Source organism: Cervus canadensis, chromosome 32 (assembly GCF_019320065.1).
Source record: "Cervus canadensis isolate Bull #8, Minnesota chromosome 32, ASM1932006v1, whole genome shotgun sequence".
Taxonomy (NCBI): Eukaryota; Metazoa; Chordata; class Mammalia; order Artiodactyla; family Cervidae; genus Cervus; species Cervus canadensis.
The window spans coordinates 20017554-20028600 of NC_057417.1; the positions used below are offsets into that span (position 1 = coordinate 20017554).

Below are 11047 nucleotides of genomic sequence, written 5' to 3' on the forward strand. Positions count from 1 at the left end.
TCTGTCTGTGTTCGCCGACGCCCTGACCCTCACCCTTGCTGCCCTGAGCGCTGACTCTCCAGCCCAATGCTTTACCTGGCATGGTGGCCTTCGGCTCCCCCTCTGGCCAGCCAGGGTTGAGGGTGGGAGTGGGATCTAGACTCCTGGACAGAGTGGGGTCTTCTTGTTCTGTCACTAATTCGTGTCCAGCTCCTTGCGACCTCATGGAATGCAGCCTGCCAGGCTCCTCTGTCTTCCACTCTCTCGCGGAGTTTGCTCCAATTCATGTCTGTTGAGTCGGGGTCAGTTTCCCCCTTAGTCATTATCTTGTCCCTTCTCTAATGGCTTCCTGTCTAACTGGCTGGAGGTGATTCTAGAGTGACTCAGGGACAGCCTGCACACCCCCAGATTCTCTGGAAACGGCAAGGGGTGTATATATACTCTGGCAACAGGCACCAGTGGGAAGGAGGAGTGTAGTAGTGGACCTGCTAGGGGGAGGGTGGACTTCATTTCCCCGGTGTGGCCACGGAGACAGGGAGGCTGGGCTGTGCGAAGGGCCTGGGGTACGAGGCCCAGAGCTGCCTGGTCTCTTCTCCTACCTCTACCCCATCCCCAGCTCAGCCCTGCAGCCTGGCCTCTGGCCAGCAGCAGGCTCAGCAGGTCCCCAGGGGTGTGGTGGCGGCTGGTGGTGGAGCCAGCCTACATCAGCCAGGCAGTCAGTGAAGCAGCACAGTCCACTGGGAAAAGCTGAGCTCCGCGGCTGCCGGAGCCTGGAGAGGCGGCGTGACCATGAGCCCTCTGCTCTACTACGCCCTGCCCGCCCTGGGCAGCTATGTCATGCTGTCCTTCTTCTTCCTGCGCCGACCTCGCCTGCTACACACACCGTGGGTTCCAGCCTTCCGTCCCCGCCTGGGGGCCCACCGTGGAGGTGAGCTGGGCTGGTGAGGACTGCAAGGCAGGTGGACAGCAGAGAGGGGTATGTCCCAACGGCAGGATGTTTAAGGGAGGGCAGAGTTCAAGGTAGGCGGAGATAACGATGGCAGGGCAAGAGATGGAATAGGGAAAAAGACGCCGTTCAACCTGTCCTGACTGGAAGTGATGAGGCAGGGGGCAGGGGTTGTGGGGGGAGGGAGGCCTGGCCCCAGGAACCCACTCTAGCTGCCCCACACAGGAGCTGGAGAACGCCTAGAGAACACCATGGAGGCCATGGAGAAGTGAGTCCACCTGCCCGGCCATGCCCCGGGTAAGGTTGTGCCAGCTGTGTGAGGCATGATGCTAAGGGGTGCCATCCACTTCCTGATCTGGGTGACTGGAGCCCCCGGGAGTTGTGCAGTGCACTTCTACTGGCCAGAACTACCTGACATTCCCCTCAGCCTCCCCACCACCCTGCCATCTGGCTCATCCCCGTCCCCCAGCCACTTACTGACATTCGTTCTCACAGTGCCATGGCCCAGCGAGCAGACCTCCTGGAGCTTGACTGCCAGCTGACTCGGGACGGCGTGGTGGTGGTGTCACACGACAAAAACCTGTCCCGCCAGACAGGTGTGAACAGGGACGTGGACAGCCTGAACTTCGAGGTGGGCCTTGCCCCAGCCCCGCATTGCACCCAGAGAACCAACCCCCCTCCATGCCCCTCCTGGTGACATGCTCCCTGCTCTCCCTAGGACCTGCCCCTCTTAAAGGAAGAGCTAGAGGTCTACTTCTCACCGGGTAAGAGCATGGGCTGCGAGCGCTGGGCTGAGCCTACTGGAGTGGGGTCAGGCCCTCAACCTCCTGCCCCCTCCTCTCCTCTGGGACCCATCCCCTCCCCCTGGGCTCTCACCCCCACCCCAGCAATCCTCCTCCCATCCTTCTCCCTACCACCCCCAGGCCGCTTTGCGCGCGGGGCCGACCGGCACATGGTACGTCTAGAGGACTTGTTCCGGAGGTTCCCGCGGACGCCCATGAGCGTGGAAGTCAAAGAGCGAAATGAAGAGCTCATTCACAAGGTGGGTGCCGCGGGCAGGGGTGGCCGAGGGTCCAGGGCTGGACGGAGGCCTGACTCCCCCTCCCCTGCCCCCTCCCCTCAGATAGCAGGCCTGGTGAGGCACTACGACCGCAACGAAATCACCGTCTGGGCCTCAGAGAAGAGCTCCATCATGAAGAAATGCAAGGCTGCTGTGAGTCCCCATCCCTCTCTGCGCCTCCCCAGGCAGCCTAGGCCAAGGGGGTCTGGGGTTGCTGAAGGAGCCCTGAGCAGGGTCTCCAGGAGTAGGGCTGGGGGAGGCAGGGGAAGTGTTTGACCAGAGGCGTGCCAGAGGGACAGGGCTTAGAACGCTGGGCCCAGATGTGGCTTTGCTCCTGTAGGTGGTGGGATTTCCTGAATGTCAAAAATTGTTCCCCTGCAGCCCAGGCCTCCTCTCCACTCCCCCCCGGAGCAGATTGATCCCCCTTCTTACTCCCCCTTGCCTCCTAGAACCCTGAGATGCCCACCTCCTTCACACTGAGCCGAGGGTTCTGGGTGCTCCTGTTCTATTACCTGGGGCTGCTGCCCTTCATCTCCATCCCCGAGAAGTTCCTCATCTGCTTCCTACCGACCATCATCAACAGGTACCTACTAGGTCTCCATCTATCTTCCAAATCCTCCCCCAGGCTTCTGGCCCCAGAAACCTGAAATTAACACATTGCTAATCAACTCTACTGCGATATAAAAAAGTTTCAAAAAAAGAGAAATACCCCCCACCTCAAACCCGATTGTGCAGGATCCCATGTAGAGCAGGAGATCCCAATGTCCCCAGCTCCCTGACTACCCTCAAAGATCACCCATTTTGAAGATAATGGTTCTCACCAAGCATTCATGAATACCAACCCCCCAAAAAAACTTCTATGTAAATGTGTGATAATGTGGATGGAGTTTTAGGACAAGGGTGCATTTATTCATCCAGTCATCCAACAAATATATCTTGAATGCCTCCTCTGTTTCACATGTACTTGCACTAGTAAATAAGACCAATGTGAGTGGGGTAGGGCCCTCCACGAGCTTACAGTCTGCTTGGGGAGACAGTTATTAATTATAGCATCGCTCTCTGATTCTCAAACAGAAAGGCATGTTCCTGCCTGGAGACAACGATTAACAAAGTAACAGCTGAGCAGAGTAGCAGGAATTTGGATACTTTGCCAGCTCTCCCTCTGGGACCCTTCCTTTGCCTTCTCTGTAGCTGTCCCAGTGCTTTCTACTCCCCTCTGTTGTCTTGAGGGAAGCTCCCAGCCAATGCCCACCCCCCCTCCCCGCCTCATCCCACAAAGAGATCATTTTACTGCAGAACTTGGGTGTATATCACGTTTTATCCAGGGTTTGTAAGGTGTTTTCACATCCTTTAGTTTATTTGAGCCTTACCTCGTACCACCCCCAGGAGATACAGGAATCATGACCCCCACAGGACCCGTGGAGAATCTGAGGCTCAGAGAGGTTCTGTAATTTGCCCAAGGTCACACAGTACACAGACCCTGCTCCAGAGCACTGTAACAGCCTCTAAAGTCACCCCTAGAGTGGGGCAATTAGGGACCAACAGCTGACCTGTGAAGTGCTGTCTGGCCTTGAAATTGGTCAGGTCTAACCATGAGGAACTTCAGACTGCCTATCCAGTTTGGGAATCTTGCTGGGTCGTGGCCCCAGCCCCACCATGGATGGGCTGTGTGACATCAGGCAAGTCACTTTCGTTAAGTCTCTGTTCTGTAAAACAGTGAGGGCGGAGGCATACCCTCAAAGCATGGAGTCAGGATCACTGAGCAGTGGGTGACTTATTCCTTTGCGCAACCACAGAGGTTCTTTCAGAAGGAGTGGGGTGAGACTGCTCGAAGGGTCACTACCACCCCACCCCACCCCACCCCTGTGACAGAGAGAGACCCCAGGGGCTGACCACACCACCACCTCTCCACAGGACCTACTTCCCGTTTTCCCGCTCAAGGCTGAATCAGCTGGCAGCTGTGGTTGCCAAATGGTGAGGTGGGCAAGAAGGCTGGGTTGGGTGGCCCCACAGAGACCCGTCACCGCCCTTCCCCTTAGTCCCCTGTCATCATGACCTCTGTGACCCTGCTCCCCTCCAGGCTCATCATGAGGAAGAGTCTGATCCAACATCTGCAGCAGCGAGGGGTGCAGGTGAGCAAGTGGTTGTTCACAGCGTGGGCCTGCTGGCTCTGCTTCTGACTGGCTGGGTCACTTGGCAGGTCACTGTCTGAGTCTCAGTTTCTTCATCTGTAAAATGGGGATAATGATGTTTTAAACTCCTGTGGATATGTAGGTGATACTTAGTAAGTGCATGATAAAGGATAGTCATTGTGATGATGATGGTGTATGGAACTGTCCTGATTCCTGATGAGGGGGTCTGGGAAAGATCTGATCAGCCCACCCCCTCCTGTCCCCGAGCATCAGCTCTGACCAGGTCATTTAATTAACAAACCTTGGTTGAGAACTGACTGTGTTGAGACCACAGGTACTGTGGTCCCGGGGAAGGAGAAGAGAGTGTACCATCAGGGGCAGGGGAGGAAAAGCAGACATTTACAGGGGCAGCCCATGGACAGAAAGGGAACAGAGTGCTGTCGTCTGTGGGGCCAGAGAAGGCCTTCTGGAAGAAGTGAGGAGCCAGCTCACAGGGAGGGGAAAGGGAGAGTGTCTTGGCAGGAGGCTCAGTGTGTGGGAAGGGCAGGAGAAGCAAGAGGCCAGCAGAGGAACTGAGGGGCCCCACCAGCCTGCAGTCTGGAGAAAGTGGCACCAGGGACCTGGAGAAGGTAGCCCGGGAACCTCAGTGAGGAACTCAGACTTCAACCCAAAGGGAAGGGACGTTTTTGAGGGTCTTAAGCAGGGGAGAGACCTGATTCAATGGAGCCTTGTTGAGTGAGGGTCACTCCGGCCACCATGTGGAGGAGGGATTGTGAGGGCCAGCGTGGAGGCAGTCACTGGGTAGCTGATGGGACTGGGGCTTAGGTGGCAGCAGCGAGGATGGATGGAAGGGTTAAGTCACAGACAGGCCCAGACTCAGCCACTGATTGGATGTGGGGGTGAGTTAGGCCTGGGGATGACATAGCTCTTTCAGATTAGGTTGCCTGCTCTGCCATCTTCATTGTAACTCCGGACGGTTGGACTGTCACTCTGATTTGTCAAAGTAAGAAACTGAGAGGTTCAGCCAGTGACTTAGCCCAGGCTACAAATACCATCTCCACCTGCTTCAGTGCCCACAGGAGAGGACTCAGGAGGCAGGGAAGATGCAATCTGAGCAGCAGCAGATAGGGGCAGGTTGGGAGATATGGGCAGGCTGGTAAATGTTCCACTATCAACTTGAGGGGATGGGAGGAGGGAAGCCTTGATTTGAACATTAGGTAATTTCCTTGCTGTCTACACTCCCACCTTGGTGGATTTTAGGCTACCAACATGAATTCACTGAATGGAGTTGGAAAGAGATATATCATGTGGTAGCATGATACATTATATAGCATTTCCATCTTACACATTCGATAGAGGTAGATGACTTCCAGAACATGGAATCAAATGTAGTAATCAGGAAGCGATGAGTTTTGAGTGTTTATTATCTTTGTTTTGAATATAATTTATTGACTTGTAAGTTTATATAATACTTAATAATGACTGTGTTTGGACTTCCCTGGTGGTCCAGTGGTTAAGACTCAGTACTTCCACTGCAGGGGGTGTGGGTTCAATTCCTGGTTGAGGAACTGGAGATGCCCCCACTCCCTGAAAAAAAAAAAAAAAAGGCTGTGTTTAATAATCAGTTTACAAAATTCCTGAAAATGTAAGGATCAGCTCCAGCATCCGGATACAAGGGGGAGTGCCTGGTAAAGTTTTTGGGAAACTTCAAGCTCCTCCCTCCCCCCAGGTGGTATTTTGGTGCCTTAATGAAGAGTCAGACTTCGAAGTAGCCTTCAACCTGGGGGCCACTGGCGTCATAACTGATTACCCAACACTCCTGAGGTGCTACCTGGACGGCCGTGGACCACCTGCCCTGGCTTCCTAACCTAGAGGTTCCTCACCCTCTCCTCTGTTTCTCTTCCCCAATAAATATATTCTTCTCAGTCACGTCTCTGTGCTTGGGGGGATGGGGGTGGGGGAGTAGATTCTAGAAGACTACAAAGATGGCAGCTTGTGACGGAAGAGGCCAGCTGAGGGCCACAATCTGAGGCCCTCAACCACCCTGAGCCACTGGTTCCACTACATTCCAGTTTGAGAGTAATGCCACGCCCTGTGCCAACCTGGCCTCCACTGTACTCAGGAATGTCTCTTGCAAGGCCCCCTGCAGCTTCAGGGCCACAGACAATGGGTCCGTTCTCCTGAGGACATTAAGAGCCCCAAGCACACAGCAAAGGACGTGACTTGCCCCAGCGAGCCACCTCACCTGGTTTCAGAGGATGGGCATGGCTGCCCATCTGCTACCTTAGCCATTCCAGTGTTCCATTCCCAGGTCTCCCACTCCAGAAGCTTCAATTCCTGCACCCCCTGGAGCCCTACTACCCTATTCATTTAATGAATCACATATTTCACAAAAATTATCAAGTAGGCTAGGCAGGGTACTGGGACCAATGCAAGGGACAAGACAAGTCTAATATGGCAGACACATGTTTAAATATTTTCATTTTAAACCCAGTTCAGAGGTGAAAAAGGGGAAGACAGTTAACCCAGCCTGATAACCCTGCAGGGCATCCGAGGAGGCTGTCTGGAACAGGGGACGCACAACAGTAGGAATGGGCTTGTTCTGAGGCTCTGGCTTCCAGGGTTCTAACACGGATGGATACCTTTAGCTTTTCCCATCCGAGAGTCTGTCCCTAGTGCTATCACAAGAACCACGGACCAAAGTGAGAATCTCAAGTTTACCTCTTTATCAACCGGATAAGCTTTGGGGAGCTGCTGGACCTCTGTGGATCTCAGCTCCCCTGGAAAATGGGAACAATAGCAGAAGCTACCTCCTCCGATTGCTGTGGGGTTTAAGGGAGAGGGCATGATCGGTGGGTAAACAAAGATATTTTGACTATTGTTTCCCGGGGCCGTGCGTCCAGTCCAGACACCATCTTCCTCCTAATCCTAGGTCAGGTCAGGTATCTCAGATCCTCGCCCCTTCGAGGACCGCGGGGGGCCAGGTGGGCGACCAGGCCCGGGTCGTGGGGCAGGCCGGCTGGGTTTCGGGCCGCAGCCGCATTTCCGGGCCGGCTTGGGCCGGGAGCAGGGGGAAGGGCAGCCCAGGCCTGCGCTGGCCGCTGTGTGACGCGCCCCCTCATTTGCATGCTGCACGCCGATTGGTCACGGCGGCCGCCGGGACCAGAGGCCGGCCCCCTCCCCCTCCCGCCGCAGCGGCGGCAGCAGCTGGTCTCGGTGTAAACAAGTCGCGGCGGCTGCGAACCCGGGCCGGGGGGGACGGCGCCCACCAGGAGCGCCCCCCTCTCCCAGGCCAGGCCACCCCGGCGGACCGGACCCCCGCGCGCCCAGGCGAGGTGAGGACCGCATCGTCAGGGCTGCGCGTCGCCCCGCGCCCCCGCCCCGGCGGCGAGGACTGCCCCTTCCCTCGGCGCCCGCCCCCCACCCCCGCTCCCCAGGTGAGCCCCGGGGTCTCAGGTAAGGCTCCGCGATGCAGGTAAGATCCCCTCGGCATAGGCAAGGCCTCAGCGCCCCCGGGTAAGAGCCCCTCCCCTCCTAGATGACCCTCCACCCTCAGTGAGGCCTCCTGCTTTCTCCAGGTGAGGGATCCTCTCCCCAGGTGAACTCTCTGGACCTCAAGGGAAGTCGCCCCCAACCCCTGCAGTTCAGATGAGGTCGTAAGGACCATACAATCCCCAACCCCTTGCAAGCTCCCCCTAAACAGAGAACTGACAGTCATCTATTCTGGAGCCCCTTCCTCCAGTTTCAATTGCCAGGTCAGCAGGGGTGAGGCCGAAAGCAGGTGGGTGACTCATTTGGGACTCCTCCTAGCCTCAGTTTCCCCGTTGATGCAACTCGAGGCCTCCTCCGTGAGTCAAAACTGAGAGCTCTGGCCCCTGGAGAGGCTGCTGGCTCTGGGGAGAGAAGACAGCAGCCAAGTGTGACAGAGAGAGTCCCCGTGGCCCAGGGCGTGCCTGCGTGTGTGTAGCCGGGGTCCTGACAGCCCACTCCGTCCCCTGCAGGCACTGGGCTCCCTCTGCTCCCCGTGGGCCGCTCCCCGCGTGGGGCCACTGCCCCCGGCCCCCGCCATGGTGCGGATTTCAAAGCCCAAGACGTTTCAGGCCTACCTGGATGATTGTCACCGGAGGTATAGCTGTGCCCACTGCCGCGCTCACCTGGCCAACCACGACGACCTCATCTCCAAGGTAACCAGGTCACAGCTGGGGCTGGAATGGGAGACTAGAGGGACTGCCTGGCAGCTCCCCACCAGTAGCCCTGACACCCCTTCCTCTCTCCCTCCCACCCTTTAGTCCTTCCAGGGCAGTCAGGGGCGCGCCTACCTCTTCAACTCTGTGTGAGTATCCACTCTCCCATCTCCCTTTCTCTGACCTCTGTTGTGACTTGTGACCCCTGCCATCATACTGAGACTCTCAAGAGTCTCCTGGTTTGGGTAGGAAGCTGTGCTCCCCCTTCTCTTGAATGCTAAGGACAGATACAGTTGGATCCAAGCTAGAGGGAGACTTTGTGATGGAGGGACCCTCCCTGGGACTGCTCCCATGTCCCCACAGGGTGAACGTGGGCTGCGGGCCAGCCGAGGAGCGGGTGCTGCTGACAGGCCTCCATGCTGTCGCTGACATCCATTGCGAAAACTGCAAGACCACTTTGGGCTGGAAATATGTGAGTCAGTGACCTCTGACCTCAGGCTAGTCTTTGACCTGACCTCACATCACCTCCTCCTCACAAGCAGTCATCTGGTAATCTTTCAGGGTGTACAGGCCCAAGTCATCCAAGTCAAATTTATCTTTTCATCCCTTGACCATGGTCTCTTCTCTCATATCCTACAAGGGCTTTTAAGGTTTTTCTCTTAACTCATCCTTCTCCTCCCAGGCACAAGCATTCCCATTTTTGAGATGAGGATATAATCAGAATGACTGTTTATTGAATACTTATGTGCCAGACACTGTTATGTGCTTGGCATATTTTATCTCATTCACTCATTACAGCAATCCTGTAGGTAGTCTGTTATTATCTTCACTTTACAGAAGAAGAAAGGAAGGCCCAGAGATGTTAGGTAACTTCCCCAAGGTCACACAGCTGGTAAGTAACAGAACAGGGACCAGAATCCTCATTTTCTCTCTCTCTCTTTTTTTTAACTCCAAACCCTTGACCCCCAGCTTCCTATTGCCATTCAGAGGATCAGGGAAGTTGCCCAAGGCCCTACAACAACATAGAGTTTGGGTCCATGAGCCTCCTTTTTCACTGCCCTCATTGCCACTGCTGTTGTTCGGGGTCTGATTTCACTATCCTCTCATTTCCTTATTGGTAGTAGAGGATAAAGGGACCCCCTGGCACCCAAGGTTGTTATGGGGATCAGATTAGATGCAGCAAAAGGAGATGCTCTTGGGAAATTGCAAGAGACAGGAATCCTCGGGCATCTCTTGGAGCTGTAGTGCCTCTGGGAGGTGAATGCCCCAGGCAGAGACAGAACCTTGCCCTGAGTTAGTCCCTGGCCCTGCCACAGATTTGCTCTGTGTTCCTGGACAGGTGGTTTGCCCTCTCTGGACCTCTATAGAATAAAGAAGTGGCCTAATCCAGAGGTCAAAAATTCAAGTGCTTGCAGGGCCAAGCAGATTCTGTGGATCTGCAAAAGGGGTAACGTAGATCTCCAGAGGGGGACATTCTGGCCAAATAGAATGAGCACGGCCTTCCCCGTGTTTTAGTATTTGAAAGTTATTTTTATTAAACTCTCTGTTGGTTGAACAAAACATATGCATAGGCCAAAATTGGTCCTGAGGCTACCAGTTTGTATTCCCTGGAACTTTGGAGAAGCTTCCATATCCTCTCTATTGGAGCCAACATTAGCATTAATACTTGAAAAGTAGCTGTCACTCAGAGAGTTCTGTCTATCCCCTATTAGATTCCTGGCCCTGCCATTTACCAGCTCTGTGTCTGTGGGCAGGTGGCTTGGTTTCTTGGGTGATAGTTTCCTCATATGTAAAATGGGGCCCATCATATCCACTCCCCAACCCCTACCCTTTTGGTTAGGCCCTGGCCTACCTCCAAGCATAACAGCCTCTTCCCTCCTTTCAGGAACAGGCCTTCGAGAGCAGCCAGAAGTACAAAGAGGGGAAGTACATCATTGAACTCAACCACATGATCAAAGACAACGGCTGGGACTGACCCCTACTCCTGACGCATGTGGCGCCAGCCCGGCCTGGCCGCCAGGGGGCGCCACTGGCTTCCCTTCACCCGAACGGAGCTCTGGACCCTCAGGCCCCTTTACAGAGGAAGGATCCAGCTCCTGTACATATATTTTATTGCATGCACTGTGACTTTGGGGGGAGATCGGAAGGTGGACAAAATGGACGACACCCCCGCACCTCCCTGCGATCTGGCTGGCTTGGATCTCGTTTTTAAACCCCTTCCTACCCCGCCTGCCCTCTAGATATGGCCTGTGTGCTGCTCTCTTGGCCCCAGTGCACCATCTGCCCTGTGACGTTCTCCTCCCACCGGCCCCCTCTTACCCCACGCGTGTCTGCTCCCCTTGTTCTGTAGCGTTTGTACATAATAAAACAATGGAGTGGAGACAGCCCCAGGCTCATGTGGAATCCGGGAAGGGGGTACTCAGATGCGGATTCCTGCCTCTATAGACATGTTCCCCTTTGAGTCCCGGAGGCATGGGGTAGGCACTGCGGTCAAAGCTGGGAGCCTTCGCTCCTGGGACTCAGCTGTCTTCTTTAGCACCCGCGGCGGATCTCACTGCCGGCAGATTCCCGAGCCCTTTCTAGCTCGTTAGGCCTTGACCTCAGCCGATCGGCATCTCCTCAGCCTAAGCGTTTTGACGCCGCCTAGGGGCAGCTCTCCTGGGAGGCAACCGCGTCGCGGTTGAGACAGCCCACCTCGTCTCAACTACAGCTCCCAGCGGCCCCAGCGGCATCCGCCTGTCCCCTT

The 11047-nt window shown here is 55.5% G+C and overlaps 2 protein-coding genes across 5 annotated transcripts; both read left to right on the forward strand.

Moving 5' to 3' along the window:
- Window positions 1-378: 378 nt before the first annotated feature.
- GDPD3 (glycerophosphodiester phosphodiesterase domain containing 3) lies at window positions 379-6042 on the forward strand. Of its 3 annotated transcripts, none has more exons than XR_006267004.1 (10): window positions 379-907; window positions 1151-1193; window positions 1421-1556; window positions 1644-1689; window positions 1849-1967; window positions 2049-2138; window positions 2435-2568; window positions 3900-3964; window positions 4066-4117; window positions 5847-5933. XR_006267004.1 is itself a non-coding variant. In XM_043455448.1 (10 exons), exons 1-10 carry the CDS (start codon window positions 769-771, stop codon window positions 5982-5984), a joined length of 957 nt encoding a protein of 318 aa, XP_043311383.1. In that variant the 5' UTR covers window positions 379-768; the 3' UTR covers window positions 5985-6042. The 3 variants fall into 3 exon arrangements, 2 of the variants coding, with proteins under 2 accessions (XP_043311383.1, XP_043311384.1); XM_043455448.1 differs by having other exon boundaries at window positions 3900-3959; window positions 5847-6042; XM_043455449.1 differs by having other exon boundaries at window positions 765-1222; window positions 3900-3959; window positions 5847-6042.
- Window positions 6043-7317: 1275 nt separating this feature from the next.
- On the forward strand, window positions 7318-10686 carry YPEL3 (yippee like 3). 2 transcript variants are annotated; one of them, XM_043455451.1, is made up of 6 exons: window positions 7318-7452; window positions 8119-8301; window positions 8407-8450; window positions 8665-8773; window positions 9139-9193; window positions 10187-10202. In XM_043455451.1, the coding sequence occupies exons 2-5, from the start codon at window positions 8185-8187 to the stop codon at window positions 9169-9171; spliced, it is 303 nt and encodes a 100-aa protein (XP_043311386.1). In that variant the 5' UTR covers window positions 7318-7452; window positions 8119-8184; the 3' UTR covers window positions 9172-9193; window positions 10187-10202. The 2 variants fall into 2 exon arrangements, with proteins under 2 accessions (XP_043311386.1, XP_043311385.1); XM_043455450.1 differs by lacking the exons at window positions 7318-7452; window positions 9139-9193 and adding an exon at window positions 7456-7573 and having other exon boundaries at window positions 10187-10686.
- Window positions 10687-11047: the final 361 nt, after the last annotated feature.

Excerpts from the sequence above, each read along its gene's own strand:
- YPEL3 (XM_043455450.1), top strand. The coding sequence starts at position 8,185 with ATGGTGCGGATTTCAAAGCCCAAGACGTTTCAGGCCTACCTGGATGAT. Across the intron at positions 8,451-8,664 it reads GCCTACCTCTTCAACTCTGT|GGTGAACGTGGGCTGCGGGC; the intron begins GTGAGTATCCAC and ends ATGTCCCCACAG. Across the intron at positions 8,774-10,186 it reads CCACTTTGGGCTGGAAATAT|GAACAGGCCTTCGAGAGCAG; the intron begins GTGAGTCAGTGA and ends CCCTCCTTTCAG.
- GDPD3 (XM_043455448.1), top strand. The coding sequence starts at position 769 with ATGAGCCCTCTGCTCTACTACGCCCTGCCCGCCCTGGGCAGCTATGTC. Across the intron at positions 908-1,150 it reads CCTGGGGGCCCACCGTGGAG|GAGCTGGAGAACGCCTAGAG; the intron begins GTGAGCTGGGCT and ends TGCCCCACACAG. Across the intron at positions 1,194-1,420 it reads ACCATGGAGGCCATGGAGAA|TGCCATGGCCCAGCGAGCAG; the intron begins GTGAGTCCACCT and ends TCGTTCTCACAG.